Raw genomic sequence first — 22927 nt, 5'->3', positions numbered from 1 at the left:
TTTAAGCAAAGCAATAATCAAAAATTGACACGGAAGAGTTTGATATACAGTGAAAATTCTTAGCTGCCCTGCTGTGATCCTGGTTGTGCGTGAGGGTTCATCCTGTTAAAAGGGAGTTGTTTTTTTTTCTTTTAAGTGCTTGCACATATTGGGCTGCCTGATTTGGGGGATTTTTTTTCCAGAAAGCTATAGGGTCTTTACTTTACGGTATAAAGCGACTGTTGTCGCGAACTGGTGCTATATTAAAAAAACAAAAAAACAAAACTTGAATTGAATTATGACCTCTGTTGGACACAAACAGGTTAAGGATGGTTATTATAGTTTTTGGTGTATCCATGGCCCTGCAGATTCTGGCCACAATACTTGGTAGCATGAACAGTATATGTTTTATAGAGTGTCTGTGTTTTGACAGCCGCAGCATAACGGCATTAACAGTCCAAACTCGGAAATCGTTATTTTTCCACTTACGTGCTCTTGGCGGAAAAAAAACGGGTCTCTATTTTGAAAGATATGACCGGAAGTATTAGTTTTTATTTTCATTTCTTCTTTGTTCTAAATTTGTTTGCTTATTTGTTTGCTAAGTATTAAATGTATTATCATTAGGGTTAACACTGGATCTATAAACAGTTCTACCCATTCTGACGCAAATCTTCTCGCTTACCTGTGAAGCGACTGGCCGTTACGGGAGGTTTATTTTGAAAATACAAACACGGAAGTTGCATCTATTTTTGCGTTCACACCCGAGCCGTCTTCATCTCTCATTGGGTAGCGGTGAAATTTGAAATGCAACCCGCTCAGTGTGGCTGTAGCTGCGGAAGGATGCGTACAAAGGTTCGAAAAGCTAACAGCTAAAAAAAAAAAAAGGAAACGGAAAAAGAGCAGTGTGGTGGCTAAATATCACCGAAAGGCTTTTTTGTACAACACCTCTCCAGGTATGTAGGTAACTGTTGCTTTCTGAAGCTTGCAAATGGAAGAGATACACCAGCTAAACTTGGACCTATCGTAATCGCCATGTTGGTTATCCAGTGTGCGGTTTGTAGAGTTTAGTGTACGTCTTTCCTGGCGTCAGAAGAAAAGCAAAATAAGCACGCCCGTTCAACATAACGGCAAACACATATTTGCGTGAGCATACAAATACAGCAAGTTATCTATTTTTGTTTAAATACTTGCAAAAAATGAAAGGCAGCTAGCAAATCTGGATAATCCACGGTATTCTGTGTGGTTGAACTTTAAAATGTATTTCTTCTCAGAGGGCCTTAAATTGTAAGACACCATGGAGACTGCGGTGCTGAACCTCCAGAGCTTATATGAGAAGATGAGGACGCAAGTTGACCTTCTCAGTGAGAACATTGAACCCAGTGAGTATATTATGGCTACAGTTTCTGTTGTCTTTACCTTCTGTTAATTCACACAGGCACTTCAGGCCCCTATAGACTATACTAATGCTCCCATTTCCCCCCCTAGACTTTATTCAGATGGCACAAAACTTTGATGACTGCCGTCGCAAATGGCTAAAGACTGAGCATGAACTGGGGTCATGCAAAGAGATGCTGAGAAAAACGGAGACTGAGAGGGGATCCTTGGAGGTCAAACTGAAACATGCCCGCAACCAAGTAGACGTGGAGATACGGCGCAGACAAAAGGCTGAGGCTGACTGTGAGACACTGGTAGGAACGATGACTGGACCCTCATTGCCAACCCTTGTTTGTTGTTGGTGTTAATTAGGCTACAGTGTGATTTCAATTGACTCATTTTTGTGTCATGCTTGGATTTCTATGATACAGGACCGTCAAATTCAGTTGATCCGGGACCTCTTGACCAGTGAGGGATCCAGTAACAGCATCCAGTTGAGTGCAGAACAGCGCTCAGCTCTGGCTTTCCTGAACACAAACTGTCAGACAACAGCCAACCTTAATACCAGCCGAAGGTAAGTAACTCAAGATGTTTTATGTTAAATTCAAGCTGTTTGATGTAAAGAGCACTGATTGTTTAATTTTAAGGTACTTTCTCTTACACATGGGTACATCTGACTCTTAAAGTAAACATTTCAGCCTTTTGACTGCGTTACTACTTAGTTTTGAATCAGCTATTGAGTTAGGTGGGACACATGTGAGTAAAAGAACAGCATTAGCTGACTTAATGCATACTTTTCTTTTGCTCTTGATAGGCTGATGACGATAGATGAATCAGGCTCCATCTTGTCAGATATCAGCTATGACAAAACGGATGACTCTCTTGTAAGTGTTTCTCTTTTACATGTTAGAACTTGAATGTATGAAAAAAAACCCACTTTAATTCTGAAACCTTTTTTTTTTAACTTTATTTTTATCACTTTGTTTCAAAGGAGCAGACATAACAGAGCAAAACAAAATGGGTCACCAGGGGTAGGTAATACAATAAAGCACACAGTTACTGTGTGCTTTATTGTATTACTGCTTTACTGTGTTATTTTATCGTTTTTTGAACTTTATTTTTATCACTGCATTTCAAAGAAGCAAACAGACTTCACAAAACAGAGCAGATCAAAACAGGTCACCAGGGGTACTACATGAAGCACACAGTAACTAGTTAAGTACATGATAGCGATTGTTTTTTGAATTAATCCCAGGGGTCTACCCACGCACCTGTGGAAAATCAACAAAATAAAATGAATGGAAGTCCAGACTAGTCCATCGAGTCCTTCCAGACCCCAGATGAAGCCACATGTTCACGCAAAAAAAATTGATTATGAACAGTGCACAGTGTTCAAACTATAGTTACCACAGGAAGAATTGTCTAATATGATATAGTTATTATATAATTATCAGTCCATCTTCTCCCCATCTAAAACTGCTGTTCATATATAACAGCCATTTTAATCAATACTTCTGAAATGTATCTCTACAAACTCTTTTCATTCCTTTTCCATTTCATACATTTCTTTTACAAGGCCAGCCACATTCTCAAATTTAGTGTCTTCAATTTGTGATACTATCTCTGAGCAGTAAGGTTGGACTGCTGAACATTTCCAAAATATATGATAGTGGTCAGCCAGTTTATAATTACAATGTCAAATTCATGAAAATTCTCTCCACTGGCTACGACTGGAGGTGCTAACATTTATTTCACATACATTTGAGCAATCCTCATTTGTTGGTGTTATATTTTCTTCCTTCTCCCATTTAATTTTGACATATAAGGTGAAGTGTTTCCTGAGAAATTGCACACACTAATACATTGTAGATACCAGATTGTTGTGGATGTTGTCCCTGTAGGTATCAATGAAAATAATTGAAATCTGTTAATGATATGCTTGATCTTGACAGGATTGGGATTCCTCCACTGTGAGGACAGTGCGACTCAAGAAACGAGAAAAAAGGGTGTGTTACTTCTTCTTTTTCAAATTTGAGAAGTGATGACATTGTTTTATATGTAATGGAAATGAGTGTTAAAGTTCTGTTTTGATTTTAGCGCTCCTCGAGAAATCATATTGATGGTCCTCCAGCTGCCTCCAAAAGGTCTCGATCAACAGGAAAAACTTCAGAGATGGTAGGTTATTCATTTAGCTCTGGGTATTGCTTTCATATATCATACATGATCTTTATCATTCATCGTTTTTGTTAGCTTTGGCAGCCAAATGCTGATGGCAGATTGCAGCCAAGTCTTGCAGCTCATTGTTGTGCCCTGATGTAGTTTGGCTGTATTTGGTTATTCTGACTGTTCTTATGTATTGTGACAGGGAAATGAGGCCATTGTGACAAAGACCACAGTGACTGTTCCTGCAAATGGAGGATCTGTTGAGGCGGTTTCTACCATTGAGACTGTTCCATACTGGACCCGCAGCAGGAGAAAGACTGGTAAGATGTCTGTTATGAGGTAGTATATAGCTAAAATATCTGTGGACCTTAAACACTGCTTTTATATGTGGCTTATCTATGCTGGAGTTATATTCCAGCCTGCTCAAATGATTGTGCTTAGTCTCATCCAGCTAACTTTGTTCTTCAGTAAGTAAAATTATCTACTTGGCTAACAAGATAACAACATGGGGCTCTGTTGGGTTTTAGCAAAAGTAATAACACATAATTTAATGGAGAAACAATGTTGGATGTGTTGAAAAAACTTCATTATGCAGCAGCGGTGATTCAGAACTGCATGATGAAGGTTTGTGCTATTTTACAAGCAGGTATTTATTTTCTATCTCTCCTGTTCAGCTGCTATGGAATGGGACTCTGAATCTGTCAAGTCTGAGGATGTCTTCAAGCAGCCTGCCAACCCTGAGGGAGAGATGAAAGCTGCGCCTAGTACTCCACAAAGCAATGGAGGCGTCCGCCTTCATGAGTTTGTCTCCAAAACTGTAAGAATGACATTAATGCGAAAGAACAGCACTGACTGAATGGGACTAGAAAAGCACATTTTCCTTTCGGATCAAAGGAGGGCTTTCTTTATCTCCAAATTAAATATGTTTTGCCCTTATACAGCAATGGGTGAAAAATTAAAAGGGATATTTACTTCTATATTTTAAGAATTGAATATGTTAAATTATTTCTTTTTTTTATTGACTTAATTTGGTGTCGCTGTAGCAAGGGTGCACAATTAATTTCCCCAAGGGGCCACATGAGAGACTGGGGCTATTGTGGGGACCCGCACTAACATGCTTATGAAGAGATAAAATTAATATTGAGCAGAATTGAGTTCAGCTTATTGGTGCCCCCCTCAACAATAGTCCCAGTTTCTCTTGCGGCCCTTTGGGAAATAAATTACCCAGCCCTGCGCTTCAAAAAAAAATGTTGGCATCCATATTGACAATGTTGTTTGCTCATTTGTATCCCTATTTATGCAGGCCATTAAACAAAGTGTCTCTGCTTCTTTAGCTGCATATATATGGTAGATAACTTCACAGTCTCCTGTGGAATGTCTTTATAGGTCATTAAGCCTGAATCCTGTGTGCCCTGTGGAAAGAGGATCAAGTTCGGCAAGATTTCACTGAAGTGCAGGGACTGCAGGGTGGTCTCGCACCCCGAGTGTCGTGAGCGCTGCCCTCTACCATGCATCCCCAACCTGGGTGGCACACCAGTCAGAATTGGGGAGGTATGTAATAAGATTTTTACTCTACATGTGCAGGTGGATCTACTGAAATTTAATCACAGTTCTGGCTGCTTAACCCATATACTGTCTTTGTTTTTTGTTTTTCTCAGGGTGTTCTCGCAGACTACGTCCCAGACACATCACCCATGATCCCTCCCATTGTGGTCCACTGTATCAGTGAGATCGAGCAAAGGGGACTGCATGAAGTGAGTGCTATTTCACTGTCCTAATATTATGCAGAAATGTGAAGAACAGTAAAGCCTCAAGCCCCAGTAGTTATTTTTAATGTCTTCCCCTTAAGCTGAGACAGAGCTGTAACTAAGATTTTACAATCTGTTACTGGGAGCTTAAATTTGTAATTGGGCTATGGAAGGGCTCCAGATCTGTTGATTGCTGTTTGACTTTGCTGCCATCTCTTCTTTCTGGGTTGTTTATTTAGCACTTGTCTTACTTGCTTTTTTTTGTGCATAACTATCAATTTCATGTGAAAAATGTTGGCTTTTCCTACCCGAGTCACTTGTGCCTTTTCTGTTTTTATTAGATATCCTTTATCTTAACAAGATGAGTTGTGGACTCATTAAAGTCTCTTATTTGCAGAAATTTTGCCAAAATTAATGTGGAAATGGAGCTAAAGTCTGACCGACAGATCTGCTAATACAATCTGATTAAGCTGTTTTGTTATTGTTCTAATTTAAATGCATTATTATTATTATTGCTTGTAGCTACTCTGATGTGTGATTTCATGTGCTGTTCTTTGATTATCAGTAAATATTTAGTTGAACCATTTCTATGAAAGGGTGAAAGAGGAAGGCAGAAAATTAAGGAAATCAGAGCTAGCAAATGTCCTGGGGATGTTGTCTTTTTATTCACATAGTGCTAAATCAAAACAATAACAGAGTTAAGACACTTTATATTGAAAGATAAAGACCCTACAATAATAGAGAGAAATCCCCAACAATTGGACAATGCCTTATAAATAAGCACTTGGCAACAGTGGGAATGAAAAATTCCCTTTTAACAGGAAGAAACCTCAGACAGAATCACGCATTGGGAGGGGCAGCCATCTGACACGACCAGTTGGGAGTGATGGGGGAAGACAGGATAACTAAGGGAGAGTTCAATCACCTGATCCAGCCCAAGCTATCAGGTCTATCAAAAAAAATCCAGCCTAATTCAGACTGGGAGCTTTTCCACAGAAGAGGGGCCTGAAAGGCTTTTCCTCCCAGCCCTAGGAACCATAACTAAGCCTACAGTATAAGAGTAAAGTGCTCTATTGGGCTGATATGGTACTATGGGGTGTCTAAGATAAGTTGGGGCCTTATTATTCAAGACCTCTTGTTTCTGGATTTTAGTACCTTGCTGCAGAGGTGCCCCTTCATATCAAACAGTACATTACAGATAACAGCTACAGTAATTTTCCCTAGAAACAATATCAGTATAATCCAGATAAAAAATGTTTTTCCCCTTACCCAGGCTGGACTGTACCGTCTTTCTGGTGCTGAGCGCACTGTGAAGGAGCTGAAGGAAAAGTTTCTCCGTAGCAAAACTGTTCCTGTGCTCAGTAAGGTGGATGATATCCATGCCGTCACTGGTCTCCTAAAGGACTTTTTGAGGAACCTCAAGGAGCCTCTTCTCACCTTCCGCCTCAACCGTGCCTTCATGGACGCAGCTGGTAAGTGTGTGTTTACTCGTCTAGGGTTTTGGCACAAAGCAATGTCTACTTGAAATAACTGCAGTGTTGAAAGTTAAGCAATTTATCCAACACATGATTAAATACAGATTTCATAAGTGCTTTTGCTTTACATTTGTGATTTGTTTTGATGAGTGATGGAAACCTCTGGTGGGAATTTGCCTGGAGCAAAAACAAAAGATTGATCTCTAAGTCTGTTAGCCTTTTTAGTGTTTGTTTTCTACTGTAGTCAGATGCATTTTCCTTCTAGCTGCTAATAAATCCACAGAAGTCACAACACCCTATTTCTTGGTCTGTACTGAAAAATTTGTTTTCCTTGTTCTCCCACAGAAATTTCAGATGACGACAACAGCATAGCTCTGATGTACCAAACCATTGGTGACCTGCCACAGCCCAACAGAGACACGCTGGCTTTCGTAATCCTTCACCTTCAGAGGTTTGCACCTACTCTTCTCTCACCACATAACTCATATATATGTCACGTTAAAAAGAAAGTTTATTCTCTCTAAAAAGAGAATGGCAGCACAGTTTTGGTTTGCAAAGTTGCATCTAGAGCTGCTCGATTATGGCAAAAATGATAATCACAATTATTTTCACTGAAATTGAGATCTCAATTATTTGACAATATTTATTTAACAGTAACAATGTATTGAATAATGGCTTTAAAGATGTCAAAAAATAATATAAAATAGTGTGCAAATACTGATAACAGTGCAAATGTTTGCAATATAAAAAATAAATGAAAAATGTAAACATCTATGTTTAGTGAACTTCAAAATACTGCATAATACTGGTTGTTCACTGTGTTAATCTCCTAAAACCCGAACTCTTCCATGGCATGCATTTTTAATTTCTCTTTGATATTTGGGCATAATGGGACCTGGTGAATGTAAAAACAAGGAATTGCCAGTTTTTTTTTGTTTTTTTTTACCTGATTTTTGTGTCTAAGAAAAATGAGAGCCACATATGAGGATATTCGTTAAAAATTTCAATAGAGCAGTAGCAGTATAATGTCCTCTTACATGGATATCAGGCCCTTGTAGAGCAAAATTGAGTATTTTGGTCTAAATAGCCCAAAATGTGATGTGTGGACGCCAGGACCTAGGAGGTTAATTGAGCAGTGGTCTTTGGCGAGGAAAAACATTACCGCGTTTGTTATCTCCTTGTGTCTCTGGGAGCTGGTGGGATATTTAGTCGCGTTGTACAGGGTAGCGTGAATGGAGGTCTGTGAGGATGAAGCAGGTGTTGTCAAGAGTTTTTCTCTATGTTCCTTCATTGTTTGATCGTATGTCACTTTGTGAGCGGTCTTCAAATGATTGAATAAATTTGTAGTGTTGCTCTGTGGTGCAGCTACGACACCGTAGCAAAGTTTACACACTATGTCTACTTGATCCACGTCTGACTCCGCGAACCCATAATGTTTCCACACCACTGAAGTCGTTTTACCTCTCTTTTCAACCAACGGCATTCTTTCTTCAGCAGCCATTATCCTCTCCTCTCTGAATAACTTCTGCTTAGCTTTCCGAGCTTTCCGAGCTTCCCTCGGGTCCTCTTAATTGTTGCGACGCGTGTTCGAAACGCAGAGAGGTGCGCTCAATTTGCCACACGGAGCGGCGCGAGAGTAAAGCACGAGGGAGGTGCTAATAATCGGCTCAGTCATTTTTAATGATCGTTGAAAGCCCAGATCGTAATCTAGATTAAAATTCGATTAATTGAGCAGCCCTAGTTGCATCTTAACATCATCTGTCTTTACAGCAGATGCAACCAAAGTTTTTGGCCATAATGCACTGCATCACATTTGGTGAAACCCAAACAGCACAAATGCATCAGGAAGCACTGTGGGGCAAGTCTGATGATTTAGACTCGTTTTGGGCACCTTGCCACCATGGAGTGGAGCATAAACTCCTCTTTATACCAAATATTCCAGAGTCAAATGTTATGCATTCTGCCCTACAGCTAAATTTTGGGCCAAATTGATTAATACAACAAAAAATCTAAAACTGAATGGCTGAAAAAGAAGAATCAAGGTGTTGCAATGGGCCAGTCAAAGTCCAGATTTTAACCGAAATGGTGTGGCATGACGTTGAGAGCTGTGGATAAATGAATGCCCCACAAACCTGAATGAACTGAAGCAGAACCGTAAGAAGTTGGCCAGAATTCCTCCACAACATTGTGAGAGCCTGATAAAAGTTATTACTTCTAAGTTATTGCTGCTAAAAGTGGTTCTACAAGATATTGAATCATGGAGTATACTTAGTTTTTCACAGGCTTTCAGAGTCCTGTGGTAAATTTCTTTTTCAAGCGACTGTATTTGTGCTTTGGTGATATATTTTAACTCTAGTCTCTTTGTACCTCACCTTTATGGAATATCTATATAAATTCTCTAATTGTAATTGGGTTAAGCTACGTTTGGGGGAAAAAATGTGCAGAATTGCATAAACAACTTGATATTGAAGTTTTTACTTTACTTTTTTTCTGCTGTTAAACTTAAAAGGAACTTTTTTTAAAGGATGCTTTTCTTTTTACTTTTTATTATATTTATTCAAAAACAGTGGTGGATGCTCATTTTTAAAATGTCCAAAATTTCAAATCAGCACATGTACTGTTGATACCTGTGAGCCAAAAGTGCTGTTTGAGTTTTCTAAACTAAGTCAAAAGGCTTAAAGGCAGAGAGCTGCTCCAAGGACTGTATATGATAAATGATTATTTTAAGTGGTGAATGACGCAAAACAACTTTCTGCAGGCACCGAATTAACATTTTGGAGCTGAACAAGGGCATTATAGGCCCTCTTAAAATATCAGTGTAATCTCTCGGGATTTATTTTCATATACATTTCATATTTGGTTGATTATACATCAGCTGATCAGTACTGAATCTAATCAATTCTTTCAGAGTTGCTGACAGTTTGGACACCAAGATGGACATCAGTAACCTGTCCCGAGTTTTTGGTCCAACAATTGTGGGACACGCAGTTCCCAACCCTGACCCTATGACAATCCTACAGGATACCAAACGACAGCCTAAGGTGAGCTTGGAAGATTAGACACAGCTCTTGCATACCTGTCCTAGTGTGCACTTGTTGAGCACCAACTGCAAAAATAAACTAAAGAAGAGCAACTGATGCCTCTCTTTTAGGTGTAGTTGCACACACTTTACAACTGCACAGTTTCCTTTGCCTTAAACTGAAGCAATCTGAAATGCTGAGAACAGCTCTTCATCAAAAAGCTTCCCAGCTCTGCTGCTTCTTTTTCAATTACTCTTTGATTATTTATAACTGATTCTCTTACAAAAGTGACCATATTAAACCGAGTCCGTGGCAAACACAGTTGGCTCATTTTAATGTGTTCGCTGCAGGCATCAACAAAACGTGTAATTTGCCCAGGGGTAGCCAGACTTCTTGCAGCTGTGCCTTTCATTACATTTCTTGTGGTTACATTACAATAAAAGTCTCCCTCCACATTTGCTGGTTGAATACTTTTAATGTGAAATACCAAGTTGGTGGAAGCACAAATTTATCTCAATGAGACAAAATTGACCCAGTTTTCCTGTGAATCCCTGTGAAGCTGTTATTATATAGAGATGTACCTCCATAATGTAAAGATTGTTTAATAGTTATTGCTGGAAAAGAATGCATAAATAATTTTTAAAATGTCTTATAATTTTATAAATCTCACGGATTATAAATGCATTATACTTTAACTAGAATGTGCAGCAAAAGCTGCCATGTCTTAAACATTTGCTTCTAATATTTATAACATATTAAAGAGTTGTTTATTTTTTTAAATTCTAATTTTGATGCATTTTGCTATTTATCAGGATGACAGTGTCTGGCAACAGATTTATATAAATTATGTGAAATGGCTTAATCTAAGTGACTGAGCACACAAAACAGCTGGAGGCCACCAAAAATCTCTTTACAGTGTAATATTGCACAGAAGAAGAGCATAACACCATATTTTTTTTTCTATTTTTTCCTTTTTTAAGTAATTCCCCTCGATCTTGCTTAAGGCAAGCCTAACTAGCGTAGCACGGGCGGAAGTGGATTAGGCAATACTCTGAAATAACCCTGATCTTTTTCCATTTTTTTACTAATCCCTTTCTGTTCAGGTTGTGGAGCGTCTGTTGGCTCTGCCGGTGGATTTCTGGGCCCAGTTTGTGATGGCAGCAGAAAACAAGCAGCCGAAGTTGGAGCATTTGATCATCGAAAATGCAAACTGCTATGCCACCCCTGAGAGAGCTGGAGGTTCGTTAAAACTTTCTTTGTTGTTGCCGTATGGGTGTGGGCGCAGTCATTTCAACAGCCTGACATTTCATAGGAGGCTGAGATTGTAAATGTTAACTGTTTGTGATATTTCAGTGAGCATACTGGGACCTCTGACCACTCCGGAGCACCAGCTCAATAAAACCCCCTCCTCCAGCTCTCTGTCTCAGCGCATGAAGTCCTCTCTGACACCCAGGTAATCACATGAGCACAGCCCTCCCAGCCCTGCTGGCGTTATAATCAATGATCTCATGATTAATTGAGAAGATAAAGCTACGGTGTTTTCTCTCCTAATTTACTTCTTCTGACTTTCATATAACTTAATCTACTGTGTAATATCTCATTATCGTTCATCAGCTCTGTTTTATTGACTGTAGCTCCTAATTAATAATTCCGTCATGTTTTATTTTATTTATTTATTTTTTTGTATGCTGTTTGTTGCAGATTTGGGTCAAGGAGCAAATTAGCAGAGGGATTTTCTCGCCAAGGGAAGTTCTTTTCTTCTCCGCTCCTCAAATAATAACAAAGCAGCTGCATTTAATTCTTTATTCTTACTGCAATAACAGCAACCAGTTTATTTTATGAATAACATTTAATTGCATCTATAAACACCTCCAATGTAGTCTTCCTCTGCATTCTTAAAAATCCTGTTTCTGAATGGTAGTTTTTATTATATTGTTTTGTTTTGTTTTTTAACATTCGTAAAATGGGATTTTTGTATTTTTTTTTTTTTTTTTTTTTTAAAACAACTAGTTTTTTCTGTCTGTGCACACTTGTGTCTTTAGGACTGTTGCTCCTAATAAATTTCCAGTGTGGCATTCTCATTTCAGATGACAACACATGAAAATGCACTGTCTATTCACTCTTAGATAAGTGTGCTCATAGATGAAAATATGTACTGTAACAGTTTTATTGTGACCTGCTTCTAAATGTAATTGTTTCCCTTTAATAGTTTTTCAGCTCATGTGTCACTCAGAAGTTGAGAAACTGATTTTTTTTGTTATTATTTTTTTGACATTTCATTCTAGGTTATAATTGATTGTGTGGCTGATGTTTGTATTTCATTTGTTTTTTAATTTTAATTGGATTGTCTTCATCCCACAGTGTTTTGTTAAGTGAATATAATTTAGAAGTGTGCATACCCTTTCCTTCTTGCTTAATAACAAAGTGTAGTAATAAGAACTCAATGAAGACCTTTCAACCAGATCTACTTGGTCATCGTCTGCAAGCTCCACTAGCTGTGGATTGTTTTAGTAAATGTCAATGATCTCATTGTCATTGAAAGGCAACAAAGCTTTTACCAGGAGTTTTTGTCACTGGTTTCTGCTGCAGGCTGTAGCCTCTGCTGCACCAGACCCTTTGGTGTTTATTGATCTGTTTAATATTTGTACTGTGGGAGGTTGCTTATAAGCAGTCCTGCACAAAAGACAATTACAGTGGGCTGTTAGCCTGTCCAATTACTGGGGCATTATTTGATAAACTATAATCATGCAGTTTGAACAAAAATATACTATCTGAATTGCATATAACCCATAAAATACATTTACAAAAACGTCTCCTGTCCTTTCTGTGAATGTTTTGAGTAGCTTCTTTACATTTGGAAACTTAATCAGTAAAGGAGGGTGCAATCCCATTTAGTCTACTTTAATATCATTATGTGGGATCATCCTGACAGGAAGGCTAAAGCTGGTTGAGTAGGTGATCCATATTGCCGAAAGCCACAGGAGAGGCTTGTGCTCACATCATTAGCATGATTAGGTGTATTAAGCGCCAATAATTTGTTTTTAATTTTGTATTGTTGCAAGCAATAATATTGCTGATGTGAGGAGGACTACATATTTGGATTTTAAGGCCTATGAGAAACCTCAAGAAAAATATGGATGTTTCTATCAGCTGTGACACAGTTGGTAGAGCAGATTGTCTACCACTTGGAAAGTTGGTGGATTAGTTCCTTGGTGCCCCCAGTAGAGCAATGTAAAGCAAGATACGGAACCTAGTTACATCCATGTGTGCAAAGATAACACCTTCTACTACAGGTATTATATCAACCAGTCAATTTACCATGTTTATGTCATGAATGCTATAAATAGCATTCAGTTATAGCTCACCAGGTTGTGCCAAAGGCCATTACAAGGGGTTGGATTCATATAATATAACTGGATGCACTCCCGTCCACCCTTTTCACTGTGCTGTCACATATAGATATATAATATAATATAGAATTAAAAATACTAAAAAATAATGACAATACAAAACAACCATCTTGCTTTGTACACAGTGAGAGGTTTGAATGAAATTCTTTAGGAACAGGATTGTAACTGAAGGGGTATACCTCCTCTGATGACTGATGGTATTTCCACTTTGATGCCCATTAACATGTTTGACTCTTAATGCCTATAACTCCTGAATATCTCAAAATTATAACCTGCACTCACAAGTGTAGAAACATTGGGTATAAAAGCAGAGGTGACTTTATGCTCAACAAAAATGCATATATTCAGATATTGATCAAAGCCTCCACAAAATATTTAACATGTAAATGGTGTATGTGACAAATTTACATTTAAAAATTGCAGACACCAAAAGTAAATTACAAAAACCTCACTCATTTTCAGTGACTTGAACATGCGTAGCTTCTTTGTGAGAGGTAACTGCTGTTCGGTGTTCAAACATTGTAAAAGTGACATCAAAATTTAGGGAGTGGCCACAGAAGGGGGGTATTCTTCACATAGTTCTGGAAGGCTGGGTCAGATCCCCACTTCCTCATGGCCTGCTTTTCTAAGATGGGGATACCGCTGACATAACGTAGCAGGAACCAGACGAATAGAGGGGAGACCACGCTGAGATACTGGGAACCCTGCATCGCTGAGGAGGCTGAGAGCCAGAGACCTGACCACTGCAGGATTTCTCCAAAGTAGTTAGGATGTCTACTGTAAGCCCAGAGTCCACTCTGGATGAACTTTCCCTGGAGGTGAGAAAGTAAATTGGACAGTACAGTTACAAACTCGGTGACTGAGACATTAATACAGTTTAGGGTTATCCTAACTTACAGCATTATCTGGGTCACGCTTGAAAACCCATTTCTGCTGGTCAGCAATAGCTTCTGTAGCAAAGCCAAGGCCCCAAATGGTCCAGCCAATGTAGTCCCTCGTTCCCAGAGGCACATTTCGCTTCTCACTGTTCAGCATGAGGGTGGGCAGGAGGGTCATAAATACCCACACAGCTGAAAGAATGGAGGAAAAATGTATGATTTTCAAACAGCATAACCTTAATCCTTCCATGAAATAAATGTAACTGTAACCAACAGCTCTTGCCTAGAATAAATACATATAAAGAGCCACAAACTAGACAGTGATTTATTTGGGCAAAGTCTCCCTTCACTTGGGTGCTGTTGGTCAAGGACTCTGGTAACAAGAAAGAGGTGTTTACATTACTTCCAAGTACCTTGAACAGTCCAATACACAAAGAATGTCCCAGGGCTGTCTCTAACATTGTTAAACCTGCGATCGTGACCGTCCTTCAAGATCCGCATGAAGAGGAATGTCCCCAGCCTGCATAAAAAAAACATACTTAAAGTCCTTTCACATTAACCAAGCCATTATTCATTAACTCGAGTTACCTGACTTTAAAGTCTCACATGCATTAGTTCCTCTGACCTCACCAATGACCCTCTAGGACTAAAATTACACAAAACTCAGATAAAAAAAACATAACCTGCTCATATCTCTGTTTAGTTTTCTAGCGTAGCAGAGCGGTCAAGAGGTGTTTGGCACTTGGCATCAATACTGACTGCCTTACCTGAGTCCCCATGCTGTTACCAACCCTGTCTGCACCTTCTGCCGGGTATGACTGGCCCCTCCCCAGATACGACTCAGGTGTGCAAGTAGTATAAATGTGCCAGAGCCTGGAAAAATATATAGAGAGACAGAGTTGTAGAGTGAGGGTGGTTTGAAAGTGGGCACGGCTGGTGGCTGTACTTGTTGCAGACTAAGGTGTGTCCGATAAATCTTTTACTCAGGATACTGCAGACAATTGGTTCCAAAGTTCAAGGGTACAAATATACAGGAGAACAGCGCGGAGTTGGAAAACCAGAAGAAGACGAGTAAAAGAGAAGTGTCAAGGTGATTAATTTGGGATTTCTTTTTTCTAATTCAGTCACTGGCGTGGACAGGTAAGCAACGTCAGTCTATATGTGACAAATGATTGAGTACTAACTTTAGGCAGACTATGTTCATTTCTCTACTTCCTTATTTATTGTGAGCTTACGTTTTTTTGAATAGATATCACAGGCAGATTCAAAGTCACACCAGCGCTGCAACTAACTAACTAACTAACATTTATTTTTAATAATTTGTACATCTTAGTTATTTTCTCAGTTAAAAAGTTTGTAATGTGAGGTATTGATAATAATATGGGCTACATGATGCTGTATTAACCTGCACAAAACCCAATAACATTCAGTTTTCTTTCAAATAAGATGAAAAAAGCTAAAATTAGGTAACTATATGTAGAAATACAAAGTAAAAGCTATTCAATTATCAGAATAAGTGCAGTGAAATTTGCCGCAAACTGGCTTACTGACTCATTGGGTAATTCTGGCAGCTGTGGAGTGCAGTAACAAAATGCAAAAATGATTAAAAATAATAACTAATACCTAATATCCCCCTACAGCCATATGAAATACTGTTAAGCTTTCTCCCTCTCTCTGTCTTTTAACCACTGCATGATTAAAACTAATTATAAATTTTTTAATGGGGGCCCTTAAAAAGCGCCCTTTTTGATTCAACCCAGGATAGTTGTGTACGCCCCTGCTAACACATGCGCCTGTTAAGCCGAAGGAGGAGCTCCTTCCGCGCTGTTTCACAACAAAGCTGTTTTAGATAATGCAGATTTTGTAATGATCAGTCTTGTTTTTTGTTTTTTTTTTAAGTGCAAAGCACGCTTTTACAAATTAAATCAGTCTACACGGATCAGATATATCGACTGTTCCCCCTTCAGATGTATTTCGCTTTCAGTCGAGTCGAGTTCGAGCACTTTTTAGTTGCAGTTCACTGACAAACAAGCAAAGCCGCATAAGCAGTTAATGCAGGGTCGTAAATTACTGTTAAGGAAACGGGGTTTCAGATTACCTGCCAAGTCATAAAACTTCTCGGTTTTGAAAGCCGCAGCCAGAGCCCAGCCAGCCCACTGGATGCCCAGGTCGGTGATGGCACATTTGGCCAGAACGCTCCCCATGATCATGTCCTGCAGCTCGGCGAGTAGCAAGGGAATCCGCGACTCTGTCATAAGACCACTCCTCCTACGCCAAAAGTAATAAAAACACTCCGGGTAGGCGAAAGTTCACCAATATCACACTGCTGGAAGTGGGTTGCCGCAGGGATCTCTGGGCATTGTCGTTCTAAGAAGTGATGTAAGCAAGTTCCATAAGCTGCTGTGCCTTATGGAAGACTCCGAGTGCCAAACGAGTTAACTAAATGCATTACTAAATAATTGATTAAATTTGAAATAATTAATTAGTTATATACAATAAGTTAATAACATTTAATAAGTTATTTAACTATTTCTGATTTCAATTAATAATGATGCATTTATTATGAATTAAATGCATTTATTTAATTCATTTTGTCACTTGAGGCCTTCCATAATCCCTCAGTGGAATCAGGGGCGTTTCCAGGATTTTTTCAAAAGGCCCAGAAAAGTCCTCAGAGAGCACAACTTCCCCCCAAGGGCAACACTAAACACTAAAACGTGGAGTTTTACAATACGATGATGTCAACTTGTGACGACGCAGGGTGTCAGACTAGAAAAATGCAAAGTGCGTTGTATTCTCTCCATGCCCTTTCATATTCAATACATTTCCTTGAAATTATTTTTCAAGGTCAAGTTTGACCTTAAGTGCTAACAATGAAGGTCAAGGTAAAATACTAACCTAGGTACTCATGTCCCCAAGGCCTAGTATATTGTTGTGAAGTTTGAAGAGATTTTAAAAGTTTTTACTCATTTTCACATTGCTTGTGACCTTGACACAATTTTCACCAACATTAAATCAGCTTGAGCTGTTATTGGTATTTACTGTCACAAAGAATTTAAACATTATATCTTGGAAACTGTGATACATTAATGTGTATGTGACTTAAATGCTGCTGCTGGAGATTATTTTAATGACTTGGTGCTCTGTCTGCTGACACACAGACTCAGCTTTATGTTGGCCACTATTGTTTATTTGCAAAAACTGTTCACACTTTAGCACTGTGTTTTTTCCAGTTGTGCACATTGTGACAAGCCTGCAATGCCATGTGTACTCAGGGTTAGATTTCTCAGTTGGTTTCCAGCTATTGTCTGTGCTTCCATCCTGTGTTGGTGCCAGCATGCTGCTGCATAAGTAGGAAAGACTTATTAGTCCATGTGCAACAGCTATCCCACTCAGCCTCTCCACTGCAATGAACCTTGAACCTCCTGCTTTACCTCTCCCCCCACAGCTGAGCCAAAACCAGAACCACACCCTGCCGCCACACTTATATGCAATAGCTTTATTTATATGTGCCTCCTGCCAATGCAGCAAGGGTCCTGCAACTTAGTTTCAGATTGATTTACAGTGCTTAACAAATTTATTCCACCACCCAATGTAAGGTTAATGTCACAGTAATTTACTTGCATCTACTTGACCTAAACTAACAGTATTGGTATTTACCAAAATCCTTTTTAATGCTTCTTTAATGGTTAGACTACTATTATGTGAAAGTTCTTTAATAAAAGTGTTATTTAAATAATAATTTTTGACAGATTTCAAAAATATTTGCATTTGTAGTTATTCAAATTCCGATAAAAAGGCACGTGGTCAACGATTTGTTAAAACAAAAAATTGCGGAGGCACATTATTCATCAGACTTGCACATACAGTAATTTTAAGGAGTAATCCCAAATAACAAAAAATACATGTAAAATAAATGGTATGGAGTACAAAGTATAGAAATAGCATAGAAATATTGAAAAACTGGACTTAAAGTACTCAAGTAAATGCGCTAAGTTACAATCCAAACCTCTCTCTATCAATGTTCTCACTCAGCAGTGTTGTGAGGTTATTTTTTTGTTCCAGACACAGTAGTAATTCATGTCCACCAGAAATGTTTGGTGCATTGTAGTGTAGTTTCTCCAGGGAGGTAAACTCACAGAATCTAAAACGCGCCTTTAAGAGTTTTCTCGTCCAGTGGGTTTGGTAGGTGTGGGGCAATCACGCTTTACAGGGTGTCATTGCCATCCTTTGCCGTCCCTTTAGAGGCAACTCTGCCTCCTACATTTTCAGAAACGTCCACAATATTCTTGGGTCTACCTTTCCACAGTGAAGTCAAGTGCCGAATAACAGTACTTCAGCTGTTTTCGTGACAAAAAAAGAAGATAAAGGATGAATGTATAACTAATTTTCCCACACAATATAGAATATTGTGTCTTTGTTCCACATTTAGTCTGTTGGTTTCTGGTTACTAATGCAAGTGTCATCAGTGTGTGTTGCCTACAAATACTGCTAGGAATTAAATGTATCCTGTATCATTCTATTAACTGTAGTTATGCACATTTTAAACTTGGTTTTAACTATTTTATTCTCTTATATTACTAGTATATTGGTGTGCATTAATTTTCCAACCTGTGATTTTTGTCTTGTGTGTTTCCATCACTTGTAATCACTTCAATTGCATTTAATTTGTATGGAAGGAGCAACAAATTGAAATTAATACTGTGATATAACAGCCACAAAGTTAACAATGCTCTCAGGCAAAATATATTTGAACCAGACATTCTGCAGAAGTACACGTAGTAATTGTGATGTTGCAGGACAGTGTTGTGATATATATTTTTTCTCTTTTTCCTCTTAGGAATAAACACAGACAAGACAAAATATGGCAGACAAAACAAGTCCGAGAGGCAATTCTGGTGACTTTGCTAAAAAAGTCCAAAGACAGCTGAGCAGAGGCAAAGAAAAGGTACATAGTCTGCAAGTTCCTGTTTCCCCTATGGCAAGAAAGAGAAATTTATTGCCATTTAATTGCTGTTTCTTTGAGATTTAGCTTTTTTCTGTGCTTTCTGTGCAGGTAATGCAAAGGCTGGGAAAGTCAATGGAGACCAGAGATGACCATTTTGAACATTGTCTCCAAAACTTTAATGACCAGCAGGTAACCATCCCCCAGCATTGTTTTTATTATGGGAGTTGAAAAAAAAAATTGAAAAAGACTTTGAACATTTTGCAGTATATGCAAACACAGGGTTATTGAGTATAAGCGTGAATCAAACATCATAAAAGTTAATAAAGGTAAGCAAGATAATCATGTGTATACTTATGCTTTATTTGCAGACTGATGGGAACCGAATATACAAGGACTTGAGGGTCTACGTTAATGCAGTTAGAGGTGAAAATAGTCTTTGTTTGAAGATGCTGTAGAATTGTGGATTTGTGCCCTCTGCAGGTCTCAAATAGTCGATTCTGCTTTATACAGACATGCGTGAAGCTTCAAGACGCCTTTCCCAGTCTCTGTTTGATGTTTATGAATCTGACTGGGCTGGAGAGGAAGATTTAGGAGCCATTGTTGAGGTCAGTGGTACTAAAAAAAAGACCCATCGCAGCACATTTTAATTCCACAAGTGCAAAAACAGCGAAATGCATGCATTGCCAGGCAAACAAGACCCCACATTTTCCCCCTTGTTATGCATAATTAATGCAATATTTATGCTGTACTTGTGATGCAGGGGGAGGACCTCCTGTGGAATGACTACGAGGTGAAGCTATTAGACCAGGCCGTGCGCACCATGGAGTCCTACGTGAGCCAATTCCCTGATGTCAGGGTAAGGCAAACAAGTATGCAAGCAAATATAAGTTAATATGCAGACAGGCAAAGTGCCTGAGAGCAAATGCACAAAACCAAGTTAAGACAAACATGTACTATAATTCACATACATATACATAGACAATATGTATGACTCTGTTTTGCTCCATTGTAAAAACTATAGGACAAAATTGCCAAGAGGGGAAGAAAGCTGGTTGACTACGACTCCTCCCTTCACCAGCTAGAGGCACTGCAGACTGCAAAAAAGAGGGATGATATCAAGATAAGCAAGGTAATTAGAATAACATCAACATCTCTTTGTAATCAACCCTAATTTGTTGAAACATATGCATTGAAATGGTCTTTCCTTTTCATTCTGCAGGCAAACGAAGAGATGAATACTGCCAGAGTTATCTATGAGGGGATCAATAATGATCTGAAAGAGGAGCTCCCAGTTCTCTTTGACAGGTCTGACAGTATATATTTATTCTGTCAGAATGAATATGAATATTATTCAGTATTGGATATTATTCAAATATTAAGTGAATTTGCAACAATTTATCGTTTTTTAAACACATTACTTGTCAATGTTTGTCTCCTTTAGTCGTATTGGATGCTATGTAGCTGTCTTCTCAGCTGTGACAAATTTACGAGACATCTTCTACAAGGAAATGAGTACGGTATGTTTGCTCTCTTATGTGCGACCCAATGTTGATTGTTTTGATTTTTTTGTTTGTTGTTTTTTTTAACCATCCATCTTCTATTTTAGCTCAATCAAGATCTACAAAGTGTGATAAAGGAGCTGCAGGCTCAGCATCCAGACAAAGCATTTGCTCTAAAGGGATTGTCCCGGTGAGAGTTTTTTTTAATTCTTAACTTTAAAGCTTGAAGGCAATTTCCAAATGAAAAACATTTTTAATTTCTCATTACAGTTTCAGAAAAATGTGGAAATTACCCGCCATAGTTGCATCTGTGCCTTCTCCTAGAGTAATAATACAAGCAGCATTTTCTTTTAATTATTACTTTTGCAGATTCAGAAAGCATTTAATTGTGCTTTATGGCTAAATGCACTGTTGTTATAAAGCTTTATTCATTTGTGAATTGTTCCACCATATTCTGGCAATACTCCACAGTACTGAACATAATTCTTATCTCCATGATTTGATCTTTCTCTATCTCACTCCCTCTCTCAAACTATATATTCTAGGTACGGCTCACTGAAAAGACGAAGTCTGATCTCTCCAAAGGCTTGGAAAGCCAGCTTTTCTGAGGTTCACAGGAGCTTCAGTCCTAGAACGAGCCAGCGGTTTAGTTTCAGATCCCCAGAAAAACCTCGACACAGCAGCTTGTCCAGAGAAGGCAGCATGCTTAGAGGGTCTTTAGTCGAGTCCAGGGAACTGGATATAGGGTCGTACCAAAGTGAAGTCCACAGCCCTTCTGCACAGGAAGATGCTGGAGAGAGTGCATCAGGAAGTGAGCTGAAGTCGGGAGACAACAACAATCAAGTTGAAGGAGAAAAGGCAGTGAAAGAAGAAGAGCCTAAGCCACCTGTAGAATCGGAAAATAAAGGAGATGGGAAAAAAGATCTACCAAGTGCAAGCAGCTCTGAACAAAATAACTCCCATGAATCAGATAGCTTGGAGCTCCAGCTGTCTGCAGCAGACAATGGCCCACTGCACATTGAAGAGATGGATGACAGCCCGGTAACCCTTGAAACTCCAAAACTGAACAGACTGGAGAATGGTGACGCTTCTGGCTTGAATTCTGACGCCAAGGATCTGAGCATTCCTCAGAAGGTTTGTCACTCGAGTAGCACACATGTGGTGCAGCTGTCCTTTTTTTTTTTTATGCATATTGTGTCATAACTCTCTTTTTTTGGGTGTGCTATGTAGGACGTCCCTGCAGAGAAAGAGATATCCTCGAACTCAAAAAACACAACGGTTTAAAGTTTTCATTATAAAACAAAAGGTTTGTGTGTTTCATTTTCTTCTACAAAATGCCATATTATTATTTCTCTTCTTTCTTTGTCTGTGTTTCTTCGTTTGACTCACTTTGTCATCAACCTTTGAATGCCAGAACCAAACAATGCCGAACTGGCTGAAGTCAACAGCTGCAGAAGAAAGAAAAAAAAGACAGGGAGACAGTCGCAACTGACAAGTTCAACTGTGATTTCACGACTGACGAACTGTTGCTGTTAGTTTTCTTATTTATCTTTTAAGGAAATCAACTTTGCATACATATTGGTGTCTTTGGGAAAAGCTATATTTTCATAAACTCACTCACTGCATTATTAAAGGAAATACATTTTAAAATGAGGGATTTATACAACTAATGCTAGCAAAGACAGAAGCTCTACATAGGTTTACACTGCTAAAAAGATACTGACCACAGAATGGTTAATCTACCCAGATATGATATGTTTCTGTCTCTGTGTAAACGTGAAGAGAATGCCACTCCACTCTTATTTTAGAACCAACGAGGAGGCGTTTTAATCATTTTAGTCTTTTAGCCTGTTTTATTATTTCTTTTTATTTGTTTTTGATTAGATTTCAAACTTTGTAATTCTGAAAAATAAACATAGTTCAAATCTTGTTTATACTAAAGCTGAATTTCTGACTTCTTAATTCTTTGGTCATTCGATGTATATGTGCACAGGATATAAGAACATTGTGTAAACAGCAATAAAAACTGGGTAATGTCACCATTTTGTCGCTCTGCTAGTAGATGTTTAAGATGATGGGGTGAAAAATGGTGAGCGCTCACTCAGTACTCATCAGATGTATACAACATTGCTTGCTTAATGATTTGACTGTAATGACAAATTATCTGGGAAAAAAACATAATTGATTAGACAGTACTGGAAAGGTTTGATTATATATACACACGTTTTAGCTTATGGTTGTTTTTTTTTTTTTTTTTTTTTATAACGAAACAACATGAAAGGACAGCTTCCTGAAATTTCTTGTGGTCATCTGAGCCCAATGTGTGTCTCACTTCTTGATGTGGAACGACAAGCAGTTTTGTTTTCAATCAGACAGCTACTAACTTACTGGATTTTACTGGTGACCGTTACACATGACAAATGAATGCTTACG

General features: G+C 38.6%; 3 protein-coding genes across 4 annotated transcripts; 2 read left to right on the top strand and 1 right to left on the bottom strand.

The window, feature by feature from the left end:
* The first annotated feature begins 734 nt into the window (after window positions 1-734).
* Window positions 735-12568, top strand: racgap1 (Rac GTPase activating protein 1). The gene is made up of 17 exons (XM_003439086.5): window positions 735-932; window positions 1251-1358; window positions 1465-1667; window positions 1785-1927; window positions 2168-2237; window positions 3306-3359; window positions 3451-3528; window positions 3719-3836; window positions 4191-4333; window positions 4903-5067; window positions 5175-5270; window positions 6538-6736; window positions 7085-7190; window positions 9648-9780; window positions 10863-10998; window positions 11113-11212; window positions 11461-12568. The coding sequence occupies exons 2-17, from the start codon at window positions 1274-1276 to the stop codon at window positions 11534-11536; spliced, it is 1905 nt and encodes a 634-aa protein (XP_003439134.1). The 5' UTR covers window positions 735-932; window positions 1251-1273; the 3' UTR covers window positions 11537-12568.
* An 819-nt stretch (window positions 12569-13387) lies between these two features.
* si:ch211-210c8.6 (uncharacterized) lies at window positions 13388-16425 on the bottom strand. Its single transcript, XM_003439085.4, has 5 exons — window positions 16146-16425; window positions 14815-14920; window positions 14461-14567; window positions 14067-14239; window positions 13388-13981 (listed from the first exon to the last, which is right to left on the bottom strand). The coding sequence occupies exons 1-5, from the start codon at window positions 16300-16302 to the stop codon at window positions 13703-13705; spliced, it is 822 nt and encodes a 273-aa protein (XP_003439133.1). The 5' UTR covers window positions 16303-16425; the 3' UTR covers window positions 13388-13702.
* bin2a (bridging integrator 2a) lies at window positions 14930-22614 on the top strand. 2 transcript variants are annotated; one of them, XM_005448448.3, is made up of 13 exons: window positions 14930-15137; window positions 18888-18995; window positions 19104-19184; window positions 19364-19418; window positions 19506-19600; window positions 19756-19851; window positions 20017-20124; window positions 20215-20300; window positions 20437-20512; window positions 20602-20684; window positions 21040-21628; window positions 21725-21800; window positions 21909-22614. In XM_005448448.3, the coding sequence occupies exons 2-12, from the start codon at window positions 18912-18914 to the stop codon at window positions 21776-21778; spliced, it is 1407 nt and encodes a 468-aa protein (XP_005448505.1). In that variant the 5' UTR covers window positions 14930-15137; window positions 18888-18911; the 3' UTR covers window positions 21779-21800; window positions 21909-22614. The 2 variants fall into 2 exon arrangements, with proteins under 2 accessions (XP_005448505.1, XP_013131046.1); XM_013275592.2 differs by having other exon boundaries at window positions 14930-15187.
* Window positions 22615-22927: the final 313 nt, after the last annotated feature.

This window comes from Oreochromis niloticus, linkage group LG20, assembly GCF_001858045.2.
Source record: "Oreochromis niloticus isolate F11D_XX linkage group LG20, O_niloticus_UMD_NMBU, whole genome shotgun sequence".
NCBI classification, from domain to species: domain Eukaryota; kingdom Metazoa; phylum Chordata; class Actinopteri; order Cichliformes; family Cichlidae; genus Oreochromis; species Oreochromis niloticus.
The sequence above is the reverse complement of the archived record's forward strand: the minus strand, read 5'-3'. Positions and strand labels throughout refer to the sequence as shown.